The 25,876-nt window shown below is 30.3% G+C and overlaps 3 protein-coding genes across 4 annotated transcripts; 2 read left to right on the top strand and 1 right to left on the bottom strand.

Annotated features, from left to right (window-relative positions):
- The first annotated feature begins 13,329 nt into the window (after positions 1-13,329).
- LOC8286797 (F-box protein At1g67340) lies at positions 13,330-15,432 on the top strand. The gene is made up of 3 exons (XM_002514869.4): positions 13,330-13,765; positions 13,918-14,080; positions 14,217-15,432. Exons 1-3 carry the CDS (start codon positions 13,488-13,490, stop codon positions 14,958-14,960), a joined length of 1,185 nt encoding a protein of 394 aa, XP_002514915.1. The 5' UTR covers positions 13,330-13,487; the 3' UTR covers positions 14,961-15,432.
- A 6,420-nt stretch (positions 15,433-21,852) lies between these two features.
- LOC8286798 lies at positions 21,853-23,792 on the top strand. Of its 2 annotated transcripts, XR_007216723.1 has the most exons (4): positions 21,853-22,013; positions 22,137-22,431; positions 22,998-23,048; positions 23,567-23,792. XR_007216723.1 is itself a non-coding variant. In XM_002514870.4 (3 exons), exon 2 carries the CDS (start codon positions 22,149-22,151, stop codon positions 22,413-22,415), a length of 267 nt encoding a protein of 88 aa, XP_002514916.1. In that variant the 5' UTR covers positions 21,854-22,013; positions 22,137-22,148; the 3' UTR covers positions 22,416-22,431; positions 23,567-23,792. The 2 variants fall into 2 exon arrangements, 1 of the variants encoding a protein (XP_002514916.1); XM_002514870.4 differs by lacking the exon at positions 22,998-23,048 and having other exon boundaries at positions 21,854-22,013.
- A 300-nt stretch (positions 23,793-24,092) lies between these two features.
- LOC8286799 (REF/SRPP-like protein At1g67360) lies at positions 24,093-25,425 on the bottom strand. Its single transcript, XM_002514871.3, has 2 exons — positions 24,987-25,425; positions 24,093-24,680 (listed from the first exon to the last, which is right to left on the bottom strand). The coding sequence occupies exons 1-2, from the start codon at positions 25,221-25,223 to the stop codon at positions 24,228-24,230; spliced, it is 690 nt and encodes a 229-aa protein (XP_002514917.1). The 5' UTR covers positions 25,224-25,425; the 3' UTR covers positions 24,093-24,227.
- Positions 25,426-25,876: the final 451 nt, after the last annotated feature.

Genomic DNA, 25,876 nt, shown 5'->3' with positions numbered 1-25,876 from the left:
CGTTTTTCCTTTGCTCTTTGGGGTGGCCAAAACAACCTTGTCTTTGGAGAAGGTAACCGACAATTTAACTACATTGTCCTGTATCTATCTCTCCTCACTATAACATTAGTCTCTGAATTTCGCTTTCTAATGTTCACCAATTTCAAACATTTTGGTTAATATGATTTCTTCTTCTTTTTTCCAAATCCAAATCTATATATGTACATTCATTAACACCAAAAACCTGTTATGTTTATATGAGTAGTACCATTTAGAAGCATAATATTTATAAATAAATTGAATTATATGATATATGGTGAATAATATTTATTTATATTAAATGTTCGAGATAGTGAATGTTGAATATCAATTCTTCAAATATTATTTTATTTGAAACGAAAGATTTGAAACGAAAGATTCATAGTTATGTATTGATTTCATACAAGTAGAGTGCTTGTGAATAAAGTTTTCCTTCTGAATACAGTTAAATTTTAAAATCTTTAAAGATGACTTCTCAAATTGAAGTTATAATATTTCATATTTAAAGTATATTTATATAGTGAATTAAAAAAATAATTTTTTTATTGTATATTTCATACTTTGTTAGACTCTAAAAGGATTTCCTTTTTTTTTTTTTTAAGAAACCTAACCTAGACATCTTTTACGCCCATGAAAAAGGGCAGAAAAAATGTCAGGACAGCCGTGGAGGCGGAGCAACGGCGCCGGGCGTAACGCGGCATGGTGGCTGACTGTTTCCAAACAAGGACAAAATAGAAGAAAACAAAAAGGAAAAGGTGGGTAAGGTAAGGGTGGCGTCAAATTAGTTGACTAGTAAGCTAAGCTAAAACGGCGACACATAATGCAAATTGAGTTGTTACACAAGTGATTTTCTTTTTGGGGGAGGTCTGGCTGACATGTGACATGGCAAAGAGGAGGAGAAATGCCGAAATGCGGACGTGTCTATGATAGCGCCACGTTTCAAACGAGGAAAAGAGCCGTGCACCACTAAGAGGGAACAACACGCACCTGTCTCTAAACGTCCCAACAAAAAAGTGGGCCCCTTTACTGAAACAGATTCTGTCCTAATTTCGGAACAGAAGAGGAGGAAGAGGTTACTACATTACATACTCTCCATGCCTATTACCCTTTGGAGTTACTTATCGCCTACCTTTTTTATCGCATCTCTCAACAAACTCCTCAACCGTTTGATTTTTTTGCCTTCTCTTCTCTCTTCTTTTCTAAATAATATTAACAGTTAATGAATTCCAGCAATTTATTCTGAAAAATAAACGTACAATTTATTGAAAATGTATGCCATTTTGTAAAAGCTTTTATTGGAACTCTACTCGACATAAATTAAATATTTAAGATTGGATAAAGCATGTAATTTATATATGCAAGTATTCTACATTAACTTGTGAATGATCTTTCGATTATAATTTAAGTTGATTAATTCTCCTAGTTCTCGTAACAGTATCATTTTAAATTTTATCCAAGTCCGACCTTTTCAACTAGTTAAAATATGCCACAGTTTAATAAAATAACGAGTGATATTCAATCAGCTAACATTGGTCGCACAAACTAACCCACATGTTTAATTTGAGCTCTAGCTAATCGAGTATCAGATTCTTACAAATGCTAGCAAAAGCTTCTACTTTTACAGGACAAAAAGCATTACGAGATAACGAATTCACTCAAACTTTACAATAAACTTTAAGAATATAAAATCTAAGCATCCATCTGAACTATCAATTGTTCAGCAAATTGAAGTGCCAAAGTTTTTGCCTTTAGGGCACTCCCGAGTAGCACTTTTGAGACTACACTATTAATAACCTCTCGTTTCCTATTTCTGCAGACCACTATAAATTCATGCCAGTCTCAAAATTCCTCTCTGGGAACCATCAGAATTGAAAATGAAGATGCTAATAGTGCGAAGCTCCAATGAGGCAAAAGTGCACCAGAAGGGCAACTAAGACATCAATGCAAATTCTTAGTTACAACTTAGATATAATTCTGTCTTAATTTTTACAGCTCTCTCTGGATGTCACCAGATAGTCAAGCTGTCACCTTTTCTCTTTGGATTTTGATAAACTCCATATTTATAACTTTCGGTTATTTTTATAATTTTATCCCAAAAATATTTTTATAAATATTGATAGACTTTATTAATTTTTATAAATAAAATTAATTTTTATAAATAAAATTAATTTTTTTTCATTATTTTTTTCCACTTACTTTAAACATTATTCCATATAATGCTATATACAAAATAACAGACTTTATTTTATTATTGTATTAAATTCATACCAGTTTTAAATTCTTTTATCTCGCAACATGAATATTATATTTTTTATCAAGAGAATAATTTTTTTAAATAGAATTATCATATTACAATTTTTCTCCAATTAAGCTAGTAAATTCATGTCATACTCGTTATATTTTATTTATTACTTGTTTGATAAATAAATATGTAAATCAATTATAACCACGCTTACTAAATTACTTGATGAATACTTAAAATCGATAATTATACTTATCAACAGAAGAAACTATTTAAATAATTTTTCTAATAAAATCTAGAAGTCTATATATAGTAGGGTTGTTTGCTCAAAATAAATCATTAAATATTTTATTTTAAATTCATATTTTTATGAGGCCCATTTAAAATTAAATTTTTATGTGTAAGTATAAAAAAAATTATTACTAAATAATTTTTAATTTCTAAAATTTAATCATTTCTTATTTCTTTTAAAATGAAGAATGTAAAATAAAATTAAAGATATAATGCATAAAATTTTTTAAAAAATAAATTTTCAAAAATAAAAGTATTGAAATTTTGATAAAAAGTGAAAGAGAAATCTTAAATTTTTTTATTTATAACAATATATAAAAAATTATTAAAAATATATGAAAGCTCGTGTCTATATATAATCTAATGACTTTTTATTGAATACACTTTAATTCTTAAACTCTATCAAAAAAATTTAAAAATTTTAATTGAATACATTTTCTTTACCCACTTAAAATTTTTCTTTTTATATCTTTCTCAGTTAATTTTTTATTTTGAATTCATTAGTGATTATAGAGTGCAATGTTATCTTTTATTTAAATAGTATATAAAGTAAATTGAATTAAATTTTAAAAATATTGAAATCTTCTTTCAGTATCAATATAATCCACTTCTAATTTGATTTGCATATAAAATGTGAATAATAAATCCGAGAATAAACTAAAATTAACTCCCGTCCTTGAATACCTCTTAATGAACAAGGAAACAATGAAGCGAAAGTTCAATTAAATTTATTGGTAGCTAGTAATTTACAGTATCACAACAACCTTACAAAAGAAGGGCAGAATGAAAGATGTAAAAGGAAAGGAACCTACCAAATGACCTAAAGAAAATATGAAAACGTACACACAACTTTTTTTTTTTTTTTCTTTTAATCCACCTCACGTGATAGAGATCATAGAACCCCAAAACCAAAAAAGGCTTGGCTTCCTTAATGTCGAGCACCTGTAAAGTGAATGGACACATAACGTGCCACGTGGGACTACACTTGACATGTACTCCAACCACCATGCAAGAGTAAAAATTAAATCACCGGTCCAATTAGCTAAAAGAAACGGGCAAAAAATAAAAATATAATATAAGGTTTAATTTCTTGGTTTGTGACATATAACGTGCATTTTGAGTGTATTCTATCTATCTTTTTCCCCTCCCCAATCTTCTAACGCTATTTAGAAGTTTTCATTATATATTTTTAGAGACAAAGTTATGGTATCACGTGTACGTGGTGCTGTTCTGTCTTTTTAATTGCTTTCTTTTTTTTTTTCCTTTTTCCTTTTCTCTTTTGCATGTAATCATCAATTTTTATCTACCTACTTAACGTGTAATCTAATTGAGATTTTTTTTTTTTTTTTTTTTGCCTTGTTTCTTAAACCTCCTCAATAGCACAGCACTTACTAATCATCACAAGAAAGTGCTGTTCGCTATGGCACCCAAGATAAGGTTCAGATTTCCGGGAGAGTATTGTAAATGCCAAATATCAATCTCAAGTCTTATAGATTTTTAAAAAATTTATTCAGTCTAAATGTATTTTTATTTATATATTATTAAATTTTATATAATAAAATTATTTACATATGTGTTTTATTAAAATAAAATATAAATATAAATCACTGTAGTTGATATTTGTTTCCAACGTTAGACATTTTATAAAGTTGGCTTACTAAGAAAAAGTGTCGTGGAATTGAACGACAACGTTAGATTTTCTTTTTTTGGCCAGACAAAATTATATTTATAGACAATATAACTTTAAATGCGTCGGTTCTTCAATTTTATTCTTTTTTATTTATTCAGAAGCTAAAACTATATAATATAAGTAAATAATAATTATTTTTTATATTTACTATAAGAATGGTAATTTATCCGATGTAAAAATGTATTATTATTTTTGAAATTAAAATTCAAATATCAAATGATAAATTTATTAATTTTAATAGTTTAGCAATACTACGCTTACTAAAATCAAGTAATAAAGTAAAATATACAGTGGATCATTAAAAAAAGAAGAAGAAGAAGGATCGATTTCTCTCTTTATCCTTAACGTGAAGAATAAAAAAAATGTATGAAGAAGCCACTTGACGCAGCCCTCCACCTTTGATTTCAAATCCTAAATTTAGGTTTCAGAGTTATCTTAGCCGAATAAGAAGACCTTAAAGCACCACGTGGCGTTTGGTGAAAAGCCATATCCAAATACAAACCATGAAATATCTTTGTACAGTATAAGCTTGTAAAGCAGAAGAAACCCTATACAAATGCTTGTCAACGTCAAAGAATAATCAATCATGTATCGGCCTATATATCTATGCTACTGTAACTCTCACATTCTACATCTTCAAAATTAACCAGTTTTCTCTAGGGGAGTTTTTCTTCGATATTTTAGTTAATTTAAAACAAATCTTTAACTTCTCTTTTACGATATTTATGAGTTTTGTTTTATGTTTTTTAAGTATCAAAAATACCAATCTTAATTAATATATATTTATAAAAGCCAATAGTAACATAATTAGTAAAAATAATTATATATTTTTGCATTTGAATTTATTAAAAAAAACAGTCGATAATTAAATTTTTAAAACTAATAATTAAGTGTGACAATCTATAAAAAAAATAGTAAAGTAATATATTTAGCAGGTGACTTTTATATTTCTTTAAATTTTAATAGATATATATGAGAGCAAAAATTGTTTTACATGTCAAGAACTAAAGTGAATTTATTAGTGCTACAACTTTACAATAAACTTTATCTTATATTACTCTAATTTTTATTAATCTCAATTAGTAGTTCTAATTATTAATCTCTAATTTATGAAACTTAATATTTATTGCGTTATAAAACTTGAATGATTTAATAAAAATATGTATGTATATTGGTAGATAAATTTATTATTTTATTGCTTTAATCCCTTTGTCTTACCACATGAATCAAAAAAATCTACATGGATTTTTATAATATGTGTCATGCTAAAATTAGTAGTTTGTTAGTAAAATTGTTTACTTAAGGCATAGAGAATGTAAGTTTGACATGTTATAGTAATATATGTATGGGAAGTGTATGTACGGACGGACCTACTCTTTCCCCATCTCACTATAATCAGGAAATACTTTATACAATGAATGAGTCTTTAAAAATGCTATCTAAATTATAATTGGGGAGAGAGAGAGAGAGAGAGTTAATGATATTATATATATAAAGAGAAGAATTAATTGACAAATCATACATGAAAAATCCATGGCCAAATTCCATCCCATCACATGGACAAGAAAATTAGATCATAATCAAGAGATTAATACAAAATTACAAGGAAGAAAAAATAGGAATGCTGGTGAAGTACGTAATTGACTTAAAATTAAAATTTAAAGCACTAACCTCCTTTTAAGTTAAGAAACCAACTACCATTATATATCAAATCAACAACGAGTCATGTTTATCACATAAAACGCAATCAGTTCCCATAATTAATATAATATTTAAGGGCCAATCAATTATTGCATTACTGTTTTTATATTAATTGATCCATGTCAAATCACATTTGATTATTTCTATCACCGGCCAAGATTAATTGCAAAATTTCTTCAGTTTGTTTTTTTTTTTTTTATAAATATTTGATACGTGTGTATTTTGTATTTCACGTTTTACACCTACTATCATCTCATTACTACTTCTGGCTAATGCATCCATTTTTTTCATTACTTATTAGTATGCAATTTTTTGTTCTGAGTAAATACTGTATCTATTTATTTGTTATTTTCCAACTAATTAAGAATGAAAGAAAAAGAAAAAAGTCAGTGTTATTAAATATTTGTCAAATCATATAATAAATTTGTGTTGTATCTATTCACCAATCATTATTCTTTTTCAAATTAAAAAAGTATGAGCAAAATTGAAGGCATTTTATTCATTGCTATAATTCAAAGAAAATAAGTCCTATTTTTTATTCAATTTATTTATTTATTTTTTGTTTATAAAATCTATATATATTTGTCTAAAAGCAAATATTAAATATTTTCAAGAAAAAGGTGCATTTAACTGCCCTATTTCCAAGGGGATCTTATTATCTAATGAGCTCATGATTTCAAGAGTCAAACCTTAGAGTTGGTCATCACTTTCCTTTACTTATGTAGAAATCGACTAATTAAACTTTTCAATACTTGGAAAGAGTATCCCATAATACAGCGTGAGAATGGAAATAAGTGTCGTATGATACATTTACTCGTTCAATTCTCCTAATAATGAAGAAACCTTAATTTTTAAAAACATATTGAAGTTCAATGGCCTAATAAGCACTCATTTAATTATTACAATAAAACTAATGAATTAATATTATAAAAAATTATATAAACTGAATCTGCTACAATATTTATAATAAAGTTAATTATATAATAGTATATATTTATTAGTTTTATTAATTATTATAATTATAATAATAGATAAATAAGATTATGCATCAAAAAGAGATAGTAAAAGTTTTATTATATAAGTACATTAATATTTTAAATATTTTAAATTAGAAATAAATATATATGTTAAGAAATAATAAATAAATTAAATATAAACATATATACACCAAAAAATAACGCAATAATTAGAATGCAACTAAATTAAAGTATCCATCACGGTATCCTTCCCATCAATCTAAAATAAAATCCCAGTGCCACAGTTGAAAATAGTAAAAACAGATCTTTTCAAATCTGCTGTGATTGAAATTGCAATCGAAGGTAGAATCACAAAACACACTCAAAACTTACCACTACCACAAGTAACCGGCGAGATTGGGAGCAAAATTTGCGAAGCTGAAATGAATCGGCTACGGTGATCGCGGGGGTGGCAAATCGCGCCACGTAGGAGAAACACTGGCCCCAGTTGTAAAATTAATTATGGATGAATGGAAGGGAAGATAGGTCCCACCTCGTCCAAAAACATTGCTCCCCGACTTCGAGAAGGGACGGATGGGTCCCCACTTGCATGACATGAGTGGTCGACATCACTCCTTGAGATCCACGTCATTCCTCAACTTATCCGCACCTTTCCCTACATGTACACACACACACACACACTCTCTGTCTTTCACCTATTAAACTAATGGAGCTGTGATATTCTCACCTCTTCTCCAGATCACCGCCATCCACTCAAATACTTTTTGATTCGTTTCCCCAAACAATGCGAGTAAAATTTATTTATTTATTTTTAATACAATTGATTCTTTTATATCTAATATCTAATAAATTAATAACTTTTATTAATTAGTAAAATTATAAAAATATAATTGTTTAAGTAATTAGATTTAGTAAATAAATACTTTTAGTAATTAATGTTTTCAATCACTTAATATATTAATATATAATAAAATCAAACTATATATAAAAATATCAAATAACACATAAATAACAATAACCCATCAACCATCATATTTTTATTTTCGAATTATATATTTCAAATTAAAAATTAGAAATATTAAATTTAAGATTTTTATTTTTTAAATAAAATTATTTACTTTAATTTTATAGAATATTTTCTTTCATTTCCTCTAATAAATTATTACACTAGTATACTAACCATATTTGTTATTGTATCATATATAAGATTATCAATTCTTAGTAAGTTATCTAATAATAATAGATAATAATATTATTTATTTAATAATTTGATGTGTTGTCCCTAATAATTAATTCTTTGGTTAATAATATACAAGCATCTTACATATTTTTGTCTCTCAAAATTTTAATTCTATAGTTTTGTTTATATTTATCATTCGACTTTTATATTTTTTATTATTTTGTCCTATCTTCTTTATTTTGGTTTTATTCTATGTAGGTTACTGTGTATGATCAAAGATTAGGTAAATAATTTTCAAAAACCATATTCACGCTTGTGTTGGGAAAGGGCGATGCCCCTTTGCCTTTTGTTTTTCTTCTTACAATGGTCATGCACCTTAACTTTATAAAAGCCATTTCATAATTGATTTACAATTACGTTACCCTTTTCTTTTGTTTTCATCCAAATAAAAATAAAATCTCATCTTCTTTGACTGCTTTTACTTGTATTATAATTTATTAGAATGTAAAATGAATTCAAAATGACTAGAAATTTGTTGTAAGCTTGGAGAGAAAATATTTTATTTCAAACAATATTTTAATAAATAATGGTATTATATAATGAACTTAGTGGGAAGTGAGTTGATTAGTGTTTATTTTTATAAAAATTTAAGCGATTTTATTTTAAGTCTTTTTTGTTTATAACTTTATCAATGAAAATAAATAAATGTATTTAGTTTTAGGTCATTAAAATTCGATAAATATGAAGAAAAGTTGTGTAATATTTAGATTAATTACTATGTGAATCTTGAATTTTGAACATTTTCTAAATTTAATTAATTCGCATAATTTTTTAAAATTTATTTATGAACTAGATATTTTATTTTAATTTAGCATCTTGAATTCAATCACTATGATATTAAATTGGTGCATATTAGAATAATAATAATAAGCCAAAGGTACATACATTCATTATCAAAGTAATCATGAATTTTCAAAGTTTCTTTTCAAATTTATCCAATTCTCTTAAATATTTCCAGTTTTATAGTTGCAAACTAAAAGTTCTTATATTTATTTTACAGAATTGAAACACTAAATTAGTACCAAAATCCCATCAAATAAGTAATTGGTTAAATATAAAATTGAAAATAGTTAAGCTTACAAAATTGATCAAGTTACTGAGTCATTTAAAAAAATTAGAACTCCTTTTTTATGAAATAAACATTTACCATTTCGACCAATTAAAAAATAATTGTAATAGAAACCAAATGAAACAATGAGATTTTTTAAATCTTTCTATTAGAGTTTTTTATTTTGTGCAAATCTTCTATTCTTTTTTATTTTTCAAAGAGATAATTTTGGAATGTTTCCACTAGTTTTCAATAAAATTAAAATAAAAAATGGTTTAAATTTTATACAAGCAACCACGTCACCGTTTTGATGTGACGGGAATTGTCAAATTTACGGCGACGTGACATCGAGCCGACGTTCTTAGGTTCCTTACGCGACCACAATTAGAGCCACGATAATCCTTTCTTGGTTTAAAAAAGAAAGCCTCTATTCTGTTAATAAATAAAATTATATAAAACAAACTATAATATTATTATTTTTGTCAAAAAAGTAAGATAAAGAAACCTTCTTTCTTGCAACTTTCATCACATCATTTTGATCCGTAGAATAATGGAGTTGGAGAGAAGGAGAAGAAGAATATGTGTATGTCTGCTTAAACGTGTATTTACTGTGGATTTTTTCATTTGTTTATTTTCTTGACACGTAAAAATAAGTTAATTAATTAGTGATTTAATTTGATTATTGTCGTAATCAACTATTTCAGTTAACTCCTAAAGCTTTACGTACTTCTTTCTGTAATAAAAATAAATTAAATTTTAATACAATTTGTTTCCTATTTCTATTTGAGAGTTTTACACAAAATAAATAAATAAATAATTAGATATTATATGTTATTTTAAGTGATATTATTATTGAAGTGAATGTTAATATTAGAATGTCATACTCGATTTAGAACAATATATTTAAAATTTATTTATTCCATCTAATTTTAATATGGCATTTTTAATTTACACACTAATTAAGAAATTCAGTTTTTTAATTAATATATTATTTTATTATTTTTACTAAAATATCTCTGATAAATTTTTTAATGCATAATTTATATTATTTATTTGATATTTATATTATTAATACAAATATTATTCTATAATACTGAATTAAAATAAATAATGTGTTAAGATTGGACAAATATAGAAAGAGTAGTCGAGTTTATTTATTGAGTTGTTTTGTTTATTATGTTTTTTTCCGTTGAGGATCATCAAGCGTTGTTTTCATTAAACACAACGCAAAAGAAATATATATTATAAATCTCTAAATTACTTTTTCTTTACTATGTGAACGGCTATTGTTTGTGGGACCACTAAAATCTAAAGTTGACTCGGATAATGGGTAACATTCGGGTCCACCGGTCCCTACTAAAAAGTATTCTCTAATTTCAATTTCTTTTGCTAATTATCTTTCTTTCTTTGAGTTTAATCCCATTAAGCAGCCACTAGTTACGATTGTGCCGTTGACCCTGACTCCTCTTAATCAAACTGAATTTACAAATGGCTACCTCCCATCTATCTTTATTTCATTAGAATTGTGTTATGCTCTTTTTTTTTTTATATATAATATTTTATCATAATGTTTATTTCTAAAGTAATTTTATCTTACTATTAAATGAAAATGTCACCCAAATTAATTGAGTTAACATACAAAACACATAAAAAAGATGTCTTAAATATGTAAAAGTAATACAAATATATATGGCAAATAGATTAAAAATTAAAATGAGTGGAATACAATTATTAATTTTGACTACCTTTTAAGGGAAATAAAATCTAATATATACTATACAATATAAACAATCAAGATTCATTCTCCTACTTTAATTTCCATCCTCTACTTTAAAAAGGCAGAGATAGAAATTGGTAGTATTTCATAGCCATGTATGAAATTAGAATATGGGTGATGCTTTATTATTTGAGCTTATCATGGAGGGATAATAGATCCAAGAGTATTATTATTATTTTTATTATTATTATATACATATTGCATATGTTATTTATTTTTTTAGGAAATATATATTGCTCGAGTTGGAACGGTCATCTATTGAAATATTTGCACCAAATAAAGAAATACATTTATTTTTGTCTATAAATTAAATGAAATGCGGCCACATAAGGACACATACAGAATCCTTCTAAGCCAATTTAGTTTTAAAAGGTAATAATATATTTTCTGTGTAACTATGATATTCAGCACTTAAATTCTTTGTGAGAACAATTTAGCCCTCAATTTGGTCAAACTAAATCAGCAATTATTTTGACATCCACTAATTTGTCATTGCCTCTTTTCAAATAATTTTTTTTAATTATTTATCACTTTTATAAATATAATAAATCTTTTATAATAAATTATAAAAGAATAATTTAGTTTAATTTAGTTGAAATTTATCTACAATTAAATATATTAAATGTTTTGCTGATCCAGGTGAATTATTAAAAGAAGACAATTAGTATAAAATAAAATATATATTTTATAGCAAAATGAAAGAAAAGAGGCCGTATAAGATTAGATCGTGTAATTAAGACTTACTAAACGTATATTGACAAAATATCTCAGAAATTATTATTATCATTATTATTATTTTGGACTTGATAGCATTTTGTTCTTCAAGAGAAGGGCGTGTTAGCACTGCTAGTGGTTGGTAAAACAGTAAATGAAAACAGATTACGGGCATGTTAATTGTTCAGACAATGAAGAGGAGATATTATGTTAAAATTTTAGTCAAACAAAATTAGTAGTTGATATCGGAAGTTATTTAGTTACCCATATGTTTGTTTTTCTTTTTACTTTTTTCTTAAACGATAAAAAAAATTAGCACAATAAATTTAGATTTATTGAAGTAAATAAACAATCAAACTGTATAATATATTTTAATTTATATCAATATTTATTCACCTGATATTATATTTAGTAAAATAAATTTATAAAAATATTACATTAAATAAATAAGAATTGGTGGAATGAGGTTTAATATTTTTCCATAAATATTAGGGTGCTATCGGCTAGGAATGGAAAGAAATTAAGCACGACATAGAAAAGGAAAAGGGGAAAAGTATAATTATATTAGGTATAATTCAAATATCAGTTTAAGGTACAAATGTTAGAGTGAAGTGAGGGAGTGGAGTGCAGTGCAGCGCAGCGCAACGAACAGAGTGGATATAGAAAACAGGCAAAAATAAAAATAGTCACAATCGTTTAATAAGGACGTAGAACAGAACGAACGTAGAACGTAAGACCTATGATTAATTAATAATAATAGTTACAACCGCTCATCACTTCTAAAGACGTAGATATATTACCAAAACTCGTTAAATATTTACTGTGTTTTTAATTCTCCTATTTGTTTGTTTATATTTCTCTTTAGTTTTTTTAGTGTTATAAACATCACAAGCATTTTTGTTTTTGATAAACCAAGTTTTATTTTTGTTGCTTTTAACAAGAAGCTAGACCAAAGTAACAGTCATTCAGTTAAATTATAAGAATTAACCGATTATTATTTATCCACCTGCTCCTATTGCAGGAAACATAAATAAATAAACAAGAATTTGATTAATAGGCAAATTTTATTTAAAAAGATAAAGAAAGAAAAATAAATGAACAAAAGAGAGTAACTGTACCCTGTTAGTGCTGAATCATGCCCTTTGACCTTTCGTATGGTTTCGGTCATTCAACAATGCTCAAACTTCGCTACCTGAATTTTGTTAATACTTTTTACCTATTTTGAACCGACTCTCGACCCCATTCGCGTGTGCTACACTCACCAAAAACCATCCCTAGTGAACAGCCAAGACTACTGACAAAAGCTCCACACGCGCTGTTTGTTAGTTTTTTAATTTTAACCTTGGTTAAATTTGAACAGCAGAAAATAACAGAAGTTAGTTACTGTTTTACTTTGAAATATTTTAACCGTTTTTTACCAAAACAGATAGAACTTTCTCTACTATAAACACTTGAAAGAAAAAATGTAAACAGTAATAAATCAACGACGAGCAGACGGATCTGGGTCTTACCCGTTTGACCAAGAAAACGACAATAAAAGGGTTAAGAGCGTAATTTAAACAACAACTGGAATTCTTGTGTTTTCAGGCGTTTGTGTTATAATTAAATTAAGTTAAGATTTTTGATAAAAATTCGGCTGTGACGTTGTTGTTGTTGGTGTCTCTCTCTTTTGCTTTGCTTGCTCTCTTTTATATAAGATCTCACTGCCCTTTTTATTTCTCTCTTTATCTCTCAAGAAAGAGAGACAAAACAAAACACAACCCGAAGACCTTAAACAGAGAAAGGGAACATGAAAACGAGAAGAGGGCTTTGTTATCCAAGAACGGACGCTCTTGATTTAGATAAAAGATTAGTGAAGAGAAGAAAATTAGGAGAGATCATCGCCGCAGCAACCGCAACCGGTGAACAAATGGTTTGCCGGAAAAGACAGAGATTATCGCCGGAGAAGATTGCTGGAGATAAAACTGACTTTTTTTATGCTTTACCCGATGATCTTGTTACCTGTATTCTTTGCAAGCTTAGCTCCTCTGCTTCTTGTCCTTCTGATTTTGTCAACGTGTTAGCAACGTATGAGATTCTTTCTTCTCGTGTTCTTGACAATTTATCAGTTTTGCAAAACAAGAAATGTTTTTCTTTTTCCTTTTTCGTTTTGTTTGATTAGATATTGTGTCTAACATTCTTGTCTGTTTGTTTGTTTCGTTCTGTTGAATGAAAAACAGGTGCAAGAGATTAAATGGATTAGGTCTCAATTCTATAGTACTATCTAAAGCTTCGCCAAAAACATTCGCTTTAAAAGCCAAGAACTGGTCCGATTCCGCCCACCGATTCTTGAAACTCTGTGCCGATGCCGGAAATGTTGAAGCTTGTTATACTCTTGGCATGGTATATTTAACTCTTTTATCTTTTCAAAGAAAAAAAACTTATTTATTTCAACAAAAAAAGTTTTTTCTTTTAAATTCTTCTTCCCCAATCCTTATAAGTTGATGAATGAACGACTCAAAATTTTAATTGCCAACAGATTCGATTCTACTGTTTACAAAACCGAGGGAGCGGAGCTTCCTTAATGGCAAAAGCGGCGATTAGTTCACACGCTCCGGCGCTTTATTCTCTTGCGGTTATACAGTTCAATGGCAGCGGCGGCTCGAAAAATGATAAGGATTTACGAGCCGGCGTGGCTCTATGCGCGCGAGCTGCGTTTTTAGGTCATATCGACGCACTCCGTGAGCTTGGTCACTGCCTTCAAGACGGTTACGGCGTCCGACAAAACATCGCCGAGGGTCGACGATTCCTGGTGCAAGCAAACGCTCGTGAGTTAGCTGCTGTGTTATCTAACCCTAATTCGGATTTAAACACGCGCGCGTGGGTAAATTGGAATCCACACGCGCACTCTAACCACAGGCATGCGAGTGGTCCTGGTTGTCCATTGTTAAGTGATTTCGGGTGTAATGTTCCGGCTCCTGAGGCACACCCAGCTAGCCGGTTCATGGCCGATTGGTTTGCTACTCGAGGCGGGTCACCGGGTCAGGGGCTCCGATTATGTTCTCACGTGGGTTGTGGTCGACCGGAAACCAGAAAACACGAATTCAGAAGATGTTCTGTTTGCGGAGCAGTCAATTATTGCTCACGCGCTTGTCAAGCGCTCGATTGGAAATTAAGGCATAAGGAAGAGTGTGCTCCTGTCGAACGGTGGGTAGTGGAGGATGGTGAGGGTGGAGAGGCAGGTGTTGGTGATGGGAACCAAAACGTTGTCGTTGATAGCTAGTAGAAATAGTAACAACGGTAACGGCAGATGGAAGGTTTCAACGGATATAAGACGGAGAAAGAGGATACTGAGAGACCGTTTTGGGGTTGAAAAAGCATATTTTAAGTTAAAAAAACTTTTCACCATGGTCTGTTTGCATAGCACAGAAGTTTTGTTCCTCTTGTCTGTATAGAAGAGGGTATATCGAAGAAATCGAGGTTACCTTTTTTTTCTGGGTTAACTTTATTTTTTTTGTACTTTAAATTAAATCGTAGGGGATAGGGAGGGGCCTTTCTTTTTAGGGTATGTATCCTTTAACCGGCTCCATTAGGGTGTTACTGCGAATGGCAGACCGGCAAGGGTAACTTTTGCTTTATTTTCTTCAGTTTCCTTTTTTTTCTTTTCATTCCTCCTCACCTTTCTGTACTATAGAGTCAACTTAATCTCAGTCAGAGGGAAAAAGAATGCAAATTCCAGCAATTTTCCTTTCTCATTTTTAAGTTACGTACTGCGATTTTTCTGGGTTTTAAAAATGCGAGTAATTGGGAATGGTAATTTATACGGTATCGTTTGATAAGTCCGTATGGCCAACTTATTTTGTTCTGAGAGTTGAATTCAAACAAATTTAGGTAAGGGAACATGAGAAAAATAGCCAATCTACCTCATGAGATATAAACATTTATTGCTCATTTGCTTAGGAAATGAAATGGCTTAGCTTTGAGGTAAAGTTAAGGAATTGCATATCTTAAATGTTAAAATAAGGGTCAAATTTAAACCATTCTTTCAATTGAAAGAGCAGTAGTGTTTTTTGTAGAGGGAACATGTAGTCTGTAGATAATGGGCAATGCAACAACTTAAAGAAAAGCATTGTATATGGGTTGATTAATTATTGCCATTTTCTACAATTTCCATCTTTTTGGTCAAAAAAGTTAAAACCTCATCAAATCTATTGACCAAGAAAGAAGAACTAGACAAAAGGAAAAGGGAAAAACTATATATATAAATGAAAGGAATGGAAGTAGTGGGAGAGACATCCATTTTTTTGCAAGTGGAGGATGTGGTGATTTGTGTACAAAAAAGCTTTATGCCTCTAGTCACGAAAAGGGCAAAAACAAATATATAACCAAAAAATATTCTCAAAAAGAAGCAGCATCTTATGGTGGGTGTGCACTTATTCTTGCTTTTATCCTCATTATTATTATTGTTCAGTTAGTGTTCAATATTGGGTACAGAATATATATCTATAAATGGGTGGTCCAGGCCCAGCCCATTTATTGCCATTAGTTAGGGATTCCAGCTATGCTTGAAAACTTGGAAGCAATTCCATGCAACAGGAACCAAACACATCCAAAATGCTTCTACTTACTTAGATTTTTCAAATATGTAAATTTCATGTACTAGTAAAATGTACTGCAAAATTATTAATTATTAATTTCATTTTCATTTTGGTGTGCACCAGTGTAAGCTTTAGTACTTTGAGTTTTCCATTTTACCAACCATTAGTAACTTCTTTTTTTTCTTTTTTTGGAACATTGGGTATCTTATTGCAATGGAAGATTGAATATCTTTCTAATTGAGTGTCTAGTACGATTATGCTTAAATTTTATCAATTGCAAGCCAAATCAAATGCCTCCTTCAATTTATATATGATTATATTCTTTCTTTGTTAAAATATCATATCATAATTTAAATTTCATTCTTCGTAAAATAATAAATGATGATAATAATACATTTTAGATTTAGCTCAAGTAATAACTTTCAAAAGTAAAAAAATAATAAGTTCAAGTCTTTTTTGTCATTTTTTTTCTTTACGGGAGACGCTCGTATAAATAAAAAAATAAAAAAATTTCAGTATTTGAATTATTTACTTATTAATTCTTTTACCCGAGTGATATTTCAAAAGGTTGAAATCTAAAGAAACAATAGAAAAAGCAAATTGGAATCTTAAAAAAGAAAATGGGAAAAGAAGAATAAAAATACGAATCTTATGAACAAAAACTTTTCTTTTTTCTCCTAATGCGTGGAAGAAAGCAGAGTTGTTGTTTCGCAATCAAATAAATGCGTATCTTCAAGGGCACAGCTTAAAATACTCAAATTGATAGGGATGCATGCCTTGGAGCTTTATTCATTAAATGGTTTAAAATTAAATTAAATTAAAGAAAAAGGAGGCTAAGTTGTGTAGATTTAATGTCAAGAACCCACCTTAATGACTCAAATTGATTTTGATACTTTAGACTTTTAGTTAATTAAAGTGGCTAAGTTAAGTCAAAAGGAAAGGCAAAAAACACTGTAAACATTAAATGTGATACAAGCAAAGTTCTTAATTAGAATGACTCAACTACATCAAAAAAGCCTGCAATTACATGCTAACTTATCATATTTATTTGTTAGGCTGATAATTTAGGATTCTATCCAACAACAGAAAAGACAGTAACAAAGTCTGCTTCTTTTTCTGTTGCACAATTGACAAAAAAGTAAAGAGAGTGAAACGTAGAAAAGTGTTAATTCAGTATTTCAACAATTGGGTCCTTCACACAAGGCAGGAAATTTAGAGTTTTATTTTCGATAATTAATTTCTCTTATCAGTCTTGCATTTTACATTTTTTGATTAGAGGGTCTGAGATCCTTTATAGTTTTGTTAGTCCCTTGAATTTTAAAGTTAGACTTGAACTTAGTACCCAGAGGCTTTTGTCCTTTGAGCTTTTGTAGAGATGAACTGTTAACAAAACTCTCTTATTGGCTTTCTGTTTCGCATCTCTTTATAATCTATTATTGGGTTCTTAAACTCTTTGTATTTTCCACACCCTAATATTAGGGGGCAAAAAGGAGAGAAAAATAAAAGAAGGAACAAGGATTTGGATTGTACTTGCAGTAATTGATAGATGACCGAACTAGAAAATAAGCCCAGTGGCTCACGTAGATCATGTCTAAGAATGTTTATCCATGCTTAGGTTGGAACTCCATCCAACACTCTTCATAGATGAAACAATTGTCTAATTCTCATAACACACGGTACTCTTATAATATTATTTTATGTTGTTTGCACTAATGTATTCAAAATCAAAGTGAGCTGATTGGTTTAATCAGTTTAATTTGGAATTGGTAGTTAATTTGATCTATTTATTAATTTTTTGTGGTAACGAGACCCGATTAAATTTTAAAAAATAAATTTAATTTTTTTTATGCATATTTGTTAATAAAAATTAGTTCGATTACCATGTGAAAGGTGTTTAAGAGGTTTAACGTTTTATGAATTTTTAATTTTTAAATTTTTTATTAAATCTAAGTGGAATTATCGTTATTTAAATTAAGAGATTTTATAATTAATGAGCTATAAAGAGAGAGATAGAGACCGTATTTAAGAAGCTAAAGAATTGAAAATAAGAATTAAGGAATTGAAACTAATAAAAGTGAAAATTAAGAAAATAAATCTAATAAAAGTAAAAGTTGTGAAGTCAATAAATGTATTAAGATATTAGAATAAGTAATAAGCTAAATTATCTAGAAAACTAATGAAGAAACAGTATTTTGCTTAGCATTGATGATTTTGAGACAATGGTTGTTGATGCGAACACTGACAGTAAAATTATCAATTTATTGACTTTTTCTCAGCTTGAAAAATATATTTTTAAAATTTGCTCCAATCCACTCCTTAATAAAACAGTTGATTGAGATAGTTAAATATGTGAAACTCTTCAATTTCTTCAACTCCATATAACTTCCTCATCACCTTTAATGATTTTTCTATTGCCTTAACCATCCATAGTAGATTTGTTTTTTTTCTCAAATTTCCACATTTAACCTTTTATAATTCAATATAAAACTGATACAAATAGGTAAGTAGGAGTACCCAGAAGCAGAAAATAACTCTTGAGAGAAATTTGATAATATATCTTTTAATTTCAAAAAACGCACATGTAAGATAAAATTGGTGGTTGATGTAAGTTTATAAATTCTAAATGATAAAATAGTACAATAAAATCGAAATTAGCAACTAAATACTTATTTAAAATATCGAGAAATAGATTTTGAGGTAACCTCGTTCCCGAAATTATAAAGAAAATAAGATATACTCTTAACTAGTTAATTCATAAAAACTCTAACTTCTATTTTATTATTTTTCTTTTCTCTCTATTTAACTAGTTGGACAGAGAATAATTTTTTTTTTGTTAAAAAATAGGTAAAAGAAATCCCTCTCAAAATAGGATTTGCTTCCTAAATAAAATTTCTACAGAAGCGACTACTCAATCTTTACTCACAGTTTTGTCCATTTGGCTGGTTCGAGAACCAATTCTGGAATTTCTCTGAACCAAACACGTTTAACTTTACAGTTCCTATAAAACAAACAACCAAAAAGCACATTATGTTATCAATCATTCCTGTCCAATTTCAATGTGTAATTCGATTCATTCATGTATTCCCGTTAGGGCTGAGCATGGATCTCGGTGATTCCCGCCCGAATTGAATAACCGTACCGAAAAATACCAGAACCGAAATAACCAAAATTTTTTATAACCGAATTGAACTGATCTAAATTTTTTTTCTATTACGGTATGGTATTGGTTCTTTAGTAAATACCGTACCATAACCGTACCATAACCGATCCGTCTTGTACTGATCCGGACCAAACCATATAACCAAATTTTTTACATATATTTATTAGTAATTATTTATATTATATAAATAATACCTATTATAAAATACTTCATACTCTATAAAAAAATTATCTTATATTTATCATTTTATATAATTCAAACAATTATTATCGAAATAAAAAAATACTGTATATTAAAAATAACTAAAATATTATAATGTATTTTATACTCTATAAAAAAAATATAAGTTATATATTAATATATCATATAGTATACTGATACTAATATACACACTCTAATACCAAATTTATAATTTATTATCTATTAACTTAACCTTAATATCTTTTCTTACCACATACTACATGCATACACCTAACAATTTGAATACACCGTCTTCCTCTTTAGAACACACCGCCGCATCTCCCATTTTGCAATTCAGAAAGACAAAATTCCTAAGGCAAATTTCTAGACATAAAATCAAAAAGAAGAAGGAAGAAATTCGCTCGCGTAGACATTTTCCTCTTTAAAACACACCGCCGCACCTCTCAATTTTCAATTCAGAAAGACAAAATCCCTAAGGCAAATTTCTAGACATAAAATCAAAAGAAAGAAGGAAGAAATTGGTTCACCTAGACATCTTCCTTTTTAGCGCCACACATAATTGGCTTGCAGAAAGACAGATGCAAGAATTGGCTCGCGTAGACGTCTTCCTCTTTAGCGCTGTCTCTTTCTATAACTGTGTCGCCGTTGCTTATTTCCAAGTATTTTTTTTTTTACTTTTTATTTTATTTTTTATGGGTATATTGTTGGCTGCAACTATGAAAGAAAATTTATTTTAATGATTGTCATCTCCAAAATATTTTTATGCTAGCAGTAACATATATTTTAATAGTTTGTATTTAAACATTGAATGAATTATTATATTTTTAAGTGAGTGAATTGCAAAATAGGTTGTTCAAGAATGTGATTGCAATTCTAATTCAAATTTTCATGCTACTTTTGTTAGGTTTGTAATCATATTTTCTCTAAATGTATTTGATTAAAGATGAGATTAAAGTTGTGTTTTTTAAAATTTTTAGAACTGAAAATAGCACCGAACCGAACTGTATTTAACCGTAAAAATTAGTACAATACTGTACAAATCCTTTTATGTTTGGTATGGTACTGATACCTTTAATTTTAAAAGAACCGAGGTTTGGTATGGTACTGGTGATTGATAGATAACTGAATTGGACCGATCTGTACTCAGCCCTAATTCCCGTGCCTTAAAGTGCTATCATCCTAAAAGCCTGCCAGAAGCCGCTCCTTGTCCATACATCCTATCTTTGTTCCAGCATCCACTTTCCATCCTCATTGGACCGCTTCTCTAGATCAGGCTATCGTAACTTCAATAAGAGATTTCATTCAATTCTTACTCGTATATTATATGAGCATTTCACACGTGATTTCATAAGAGAAATAAATATTTTTTTTTACCTCTTCATTATTTTGGACAAAAATCAATTTATATGTTTTTATAACCAACTATTTATAATTGGCCAAATCATTGATAGAAATAATATCCAAATACCAAACCAGTCCTTTATATAATCTGCGTGAAATAGAGGAAGCTCTTGGAAAGATAAGAAAGAATTTGTTCTTCCTCTTTAAAATATTCTTATAAAAATTATGAATCTAATCTTTTTAGGATCTCCTATTATAATGAGAAAAATTTATATATATACATATAAATTAGTCGATAATTTCAAAATTCGCCGAATCTGTCTAGGTCAATTTATTAATGGGATGTCCTGTTGCGCTATAAAATTTCATTTTTGCCAATTATCTAACTAAAGGAATAATTGGAACTATTGTATCGAGTTTTTCATAATGTTAACTTTATCTATTATAAATGAATTTTCTATCATTGTTAGCTAACCATAATAGTTGACCTTGGCTACTCTTGCACAAAACCGCATCAAAAAGGGCTCATTGACCAACAAATGAGCTTCCCAGTTACATATACGAGGAACAAAATTAAAAACCACCGATCGAACCTGGCAGTGGCAAGAAAGAAAAAGGCAATCGTCCACCACAGTTTGAACATCAGTTAGGGCAAAACCCTTTCCTTATCATGACCCATTGAAACCCTTTCCTCAGTAAGTTCTTTGGAATTACCGCAATCATGACCCATTGATACCCTTTCCTTATCATCGCACATTTTTGCTTATCTTGCAGATACATTTGTTTTCTTTTGTTATCTAAATTCGCGAAATGTTATTATGAAATATTGAACATATTTTGGCAAAACATGATTCTTTTGGGTCTTAGCCCAATCCATTAGGCCTGATGTTTCCCTTTTCAATGGGCTTATGCGACAAATGATGGGCCTAGTCATTGGCCCACTTTACTCCTCCACAACCTACCATCATCGAGCACCCATCGGCAGTTTCTAAAGATTCCAGTTTCTCCACTTCGCGATTTCTAAAGCTCCGATCAGGTAATTATCAGTATCTTAACTATTATCTCAATTTAAGTTTTAAATTCATCGCAGCAATTTAAATTGCCATTGCTAATATTTTAATTTTTTGCTTTTGATTTCGTTTATATTTGGAATTTCTAGGGTTTTTAAGAGATGGGGTTTATAATGGAATTTGCTAAGGATTTGGTGCTGAGATTAATGGAGGATCCGAGAGAGAGAGATAGGAAATTCAGGGAACATTTGTATGAGATGAAGGATCGATGCAAGAAGACAAAGGAAATGTGGAGTTTACCACTCAGACCTTATGGATTTTGGACATTTGAGAGACATAATTCTCAGCTTGCTTGGGATGCTCAGATTAGCCAAGTTCCTGGTCGCAGGGACCCGTATGATGATCTCCTTCAAGATTCCTCTAAATGATAAACATTCTGCTTAGGTAATCTTATTCATTGTTATGAGTGATTTAATCATGGGGTTAATTTTGTTGTATCTGTTTTTAGTTTGATGTGCTTTAACCTAGAAGTCTATTCTGTATTGTTAATAGCCTTTTTTTTTCTGCCGAGTACAAAGTGCAGAGTGTTGAATCATCCTGATAATAAGTTTGTTATTGGTAGTGATGAGAAGCATGAAGTTCCAGAGGTGCATTAGAATCTGTTATGGATTGCAGTGTTTTTTGTTTGATTGATTGATGATCGATCCATGCTATAGTTTTGAGCATTTGGTTTCATTTCTTGCTTCCATAGTCTTAATTCTTTTTGTGTAGCTGACCTTATTGTTATGCACATGAAGTTCACATTTTAAACAAAAATATATGGACTCTTGTTCTTGGGATGGAGATTTCATATCTTGCAAATGCTGAGTTTTTAGTTGTTGCTTGCTTTCTGTGAATAACATTTGGCAATTTGTCACAAGGCATGGGAAATTAGCTTCACAGGACTACTTATGCCCATCCTGACTTCATTGTGTGTAATATATAGAGTACTAACAGCTTGTATGTTTTAGTTGGTGTATGGCTGCAATCGCGAAGTGAGTGCAAAGTTGCTCAAAAGCAGTGTATGTTCTCCTCTATTAGAAAGATTTTCTATGGCTTGTTTTTTCTTCAGTTGTTGCTTGCTTTCTAGCCTCTTTAGGACTCTGAATAACTTATACCCATTCTAACTTCATTATTAGCTTGTTTGTTTTAGATGTTTATGGTGGTAATTATTGAGTGAAACTGATTCAAAAAGCAGTGTATTTGTTCTCTTTCTTAAACCTATTTTCAGCATAGTGGTGAGGAAGATTGTTTATGAATGTTTTGCTCTGTTCGGTTGTTGTCTTATTTCCTAAGCTCTATAAATATTCCTTGCATTACTCGATCTGAGAGAGGAAGCAACTGGCTCAGAAACAGATCCTTTTAATTTTATATAATACCATCTGACTTCATCAGACGTGCAAGTTCGTAAATATGGCCGGTGATACTGGTTCAGCCTTTTCATTAGCAGATAAATGAACTCGTATTATTTTTTCTATTTAACAGAAAGCATTAGTACAATATTTCTTCCTTGTGATTACCAATTGTTTCATTGATGCAGGGAGCTCAGTTGCCATTTGCAGATTGATAAGGAGCTTTCCTGGAGGAAAAGAGAATGAAAACTTGTGTTTAAGCTTTTGTACTGTCAATCTTGTAATTTGATTCCTGGAGGATTGTTAGCTTGTAATAATTTGAATCCTCCAGACTGGTTCGTTTGTTCTATGATGAATAATGGTCCATAGAACGCTCATATTATGGAATAGAATACTTGTTAAGCTTTTTAACTATTGAAGTGTGTTCCTTTATAGACTCTTTGAATGTACTACCTAAGTGACTTTGACCACTTCATTCGATATCGATGCCTTTATTTATGAATTAGTTTAGAAATCTATGCTTACAACAATGTCGATAAGAGTGGCAGCTGCAGGGCAGCAATTTTTCTGTTCCCCTGTACTTGTAACCGTGGCTTTACATTTGCTAGTTCAATCTCTTTATAAATGAAAAGAATACGGCAAATAAGTAATTGGACGGGATAAGAAACGCAGAACGCATGTAAAGAGTTGGATGATTGTCCAAGAAGAACAAGGTTGAATTTACAAACTTCATATTTCCATTACCACATTAGGAGGAAAACCTAAAGGACTTCACAACCTTATCACACTTTGCAAACCACTGCACTAAAAACTTGACTAAGCAACCCATTACACTCAAAACGCAGACTTCTAATCAGAATCTGATGAATCAGATTGATGTGCAGCTACATTTGCTTTCTCCCCTGCTTTTGTCTTGCCTTGTTTAAATGCCTTGGCTATCTCATCCACAGGAACCAAAGGAAGATACCCAAAAAGGGTATGACCCTTCTGGGTCATGTCCTTGATAACATGGTTATACTTCTCAGACCAGTGGGCAGCAGTGGGAACAGCCATGTCTGCAACTGTGTGAACAGCAGGGAACTGGTTAAGCTTAATCCACACCTTCACAGACTGAGTAAGGGCCAAGTGCTTAGACTCCTTGGCAGCAAAGTGCACAGCGGCACGCGCTCCTCCAACACGGGCCTCATTCACAAGTTCTTGAACCTTCTGCAATGCCACCTGCATCAAAGTTTGGGCTTGGCTAGCAACCTGCTTAGCAACAGGTGGCGCATGCTTATCAAACTTCTGTGTGCCTTCATCTACCTGTGGCAAACATAAAAATACCTCCGTTTCAACTTCACAGTGCAAAGAATTTTTTTTCAAAAACACCTCGATTGTTCTTCATCCAGTATGAAACCTATTGCTCAAAAAGGCTATTTACACACCAATTTATTGGGAAAAAGGAAATTAACTAAAAAAGTAATAGCCACCCTAAGACCATCTAAAACTATAACAAATCCTAAGTCTACAACTTCTATAAGTTAACAAAATTAACACTATGAAACTAAAGATTTCAACAAAAAAAGAGCTGATCCAAGAAAATTATAGTATAAGATGTACAGAAATTACCTTGTTATCAACAAAGACAAGAAGATGATCAGGAAGATCCTTAAATTTCTGATAAACAGGACCGACAACGGTAGTTACAGCAGTCTCTACAGTGCCAACCGTAGATCTCAGAGGCCCTGAGTTCTGCTTCGCGTAGTCATAAAGATTCGACACGCACACCAACGTCTGCACAGCAACCATCCTCACAAATCCTAAGTGCTTCAGTTCTTTACTATTCATCTTCTTCTCCGTTTCCATCTATTGATTAGCTTAGCAACAGATACACAAATATCAGATCACGCACGCTTTACCAATTACCTGACAAAAAAATCAGAAAATTATTTTTGCTGCTTTGCGCTACTTTTTTAGCTTCCCGTAACTGAAAATCTCGAGGATTCTGGTTGCGTTTTATAGAAATGGAGGAGTGGAGTGAAGTGTAGCATAGGAGAAAACTGGTGAAGAATCTGAGCCGTTGGAGGGATCAGACGGTGATGAGTTAAGATCTTCAAGGGAGTTGGGGTGGGGTCACGATCGAATCAAATACTAGTGAATATGTAACGTATAAAGAATCTGAAGAAAGCGAGTGTGGAGCCTAGTGGAAAGGTAGGCTGTTACTCTAGCAGAAACTAGAGGCTTCGTGAGCAACACGTGGCATTCAGCGAGAACAACGTTGGAAATATCGAAGAACCAGTGAAATTTTGTTTGGGGTTTTCAGTAAATGCACATTGCCAACCCCAGTTGACTGGCTACCTGGAGCTAAAAATGATCCCAGCAGCTCCGGTATGAAATAAATTGGCTCGAGTCTAGAAATCGCAATGAATCGGCCACCCGCCCACTTAAGTTCCTACTTGAGGCTCGCCACCATAAGCTTTATATCCCCATTTTGTTGTGATTAGTAATGAGCGAAAATC

Source organism: Ricinus communis, chromosome 7 (assembly GCF_019578655.1).
Source record: "Ricinus communis isolate WT05 ecotype wild-type chromosome 7, ASM1957865v1, whole genome shotgun sequence".
In the NCBI taxonomy this organism is placed as follows: domain Eukaryota; kingdom Viridiplantae; phylum Streptophyta; class Magnoliopsida; order Malpighiales; family Euphorbiaceae; genus Ricinus; species Ricinus communis.
This window is presented reverse-complemented; position numbering and strand designations above follow the sequence as displayed.

Excerpts from the sequence above, each read along its gene's own strand:
- LOC8286797 (XM_002514869.4), top strand. The coding sequence starts at position 13,488 with ATGAAAACGAGAAGAGGGCTTTGTTATCCAAGAACGGACGCTCTTGAT. Across the intron at positions 13,766-13,917 it reads TTTGTCAACGTGTTAGCAAC|GTGCAAGAGATTAAATGGAT; the intron begins GTATGAGATTCT and ends AATGAAAAACAG. Across the intron at positions 14,081-14,216 it reads CTTGTTATACTCTTGGCATG|ATTCGATTCTACTGTTTACA; the intron begins GTATATTTAACT and ends AATTGCCAACAG.
- LOC8286798 (XM_002514870.4), top strand. The coding sequence starts at position 22,149 with ATGGGGTTTATAATGGAATTTGCTAAGGATTTGGTGCTGAGATTAATG.
- LOC8286799 (XM_002514871.3), bottom strand. The coding sequence starts at position 25,223 with ATGGAAACGGAGAAGAAGATGAATAGTAAAGAACTGAAGCACTTAGGA. Across the intron at positions 24,681-24,986 it reads TTGTCTTTGTTGATAACAAG|GTAGATGAAGGCACACAGAA; the intron begins GTAATTTCTGTA and ends TGTTTGCCACAG.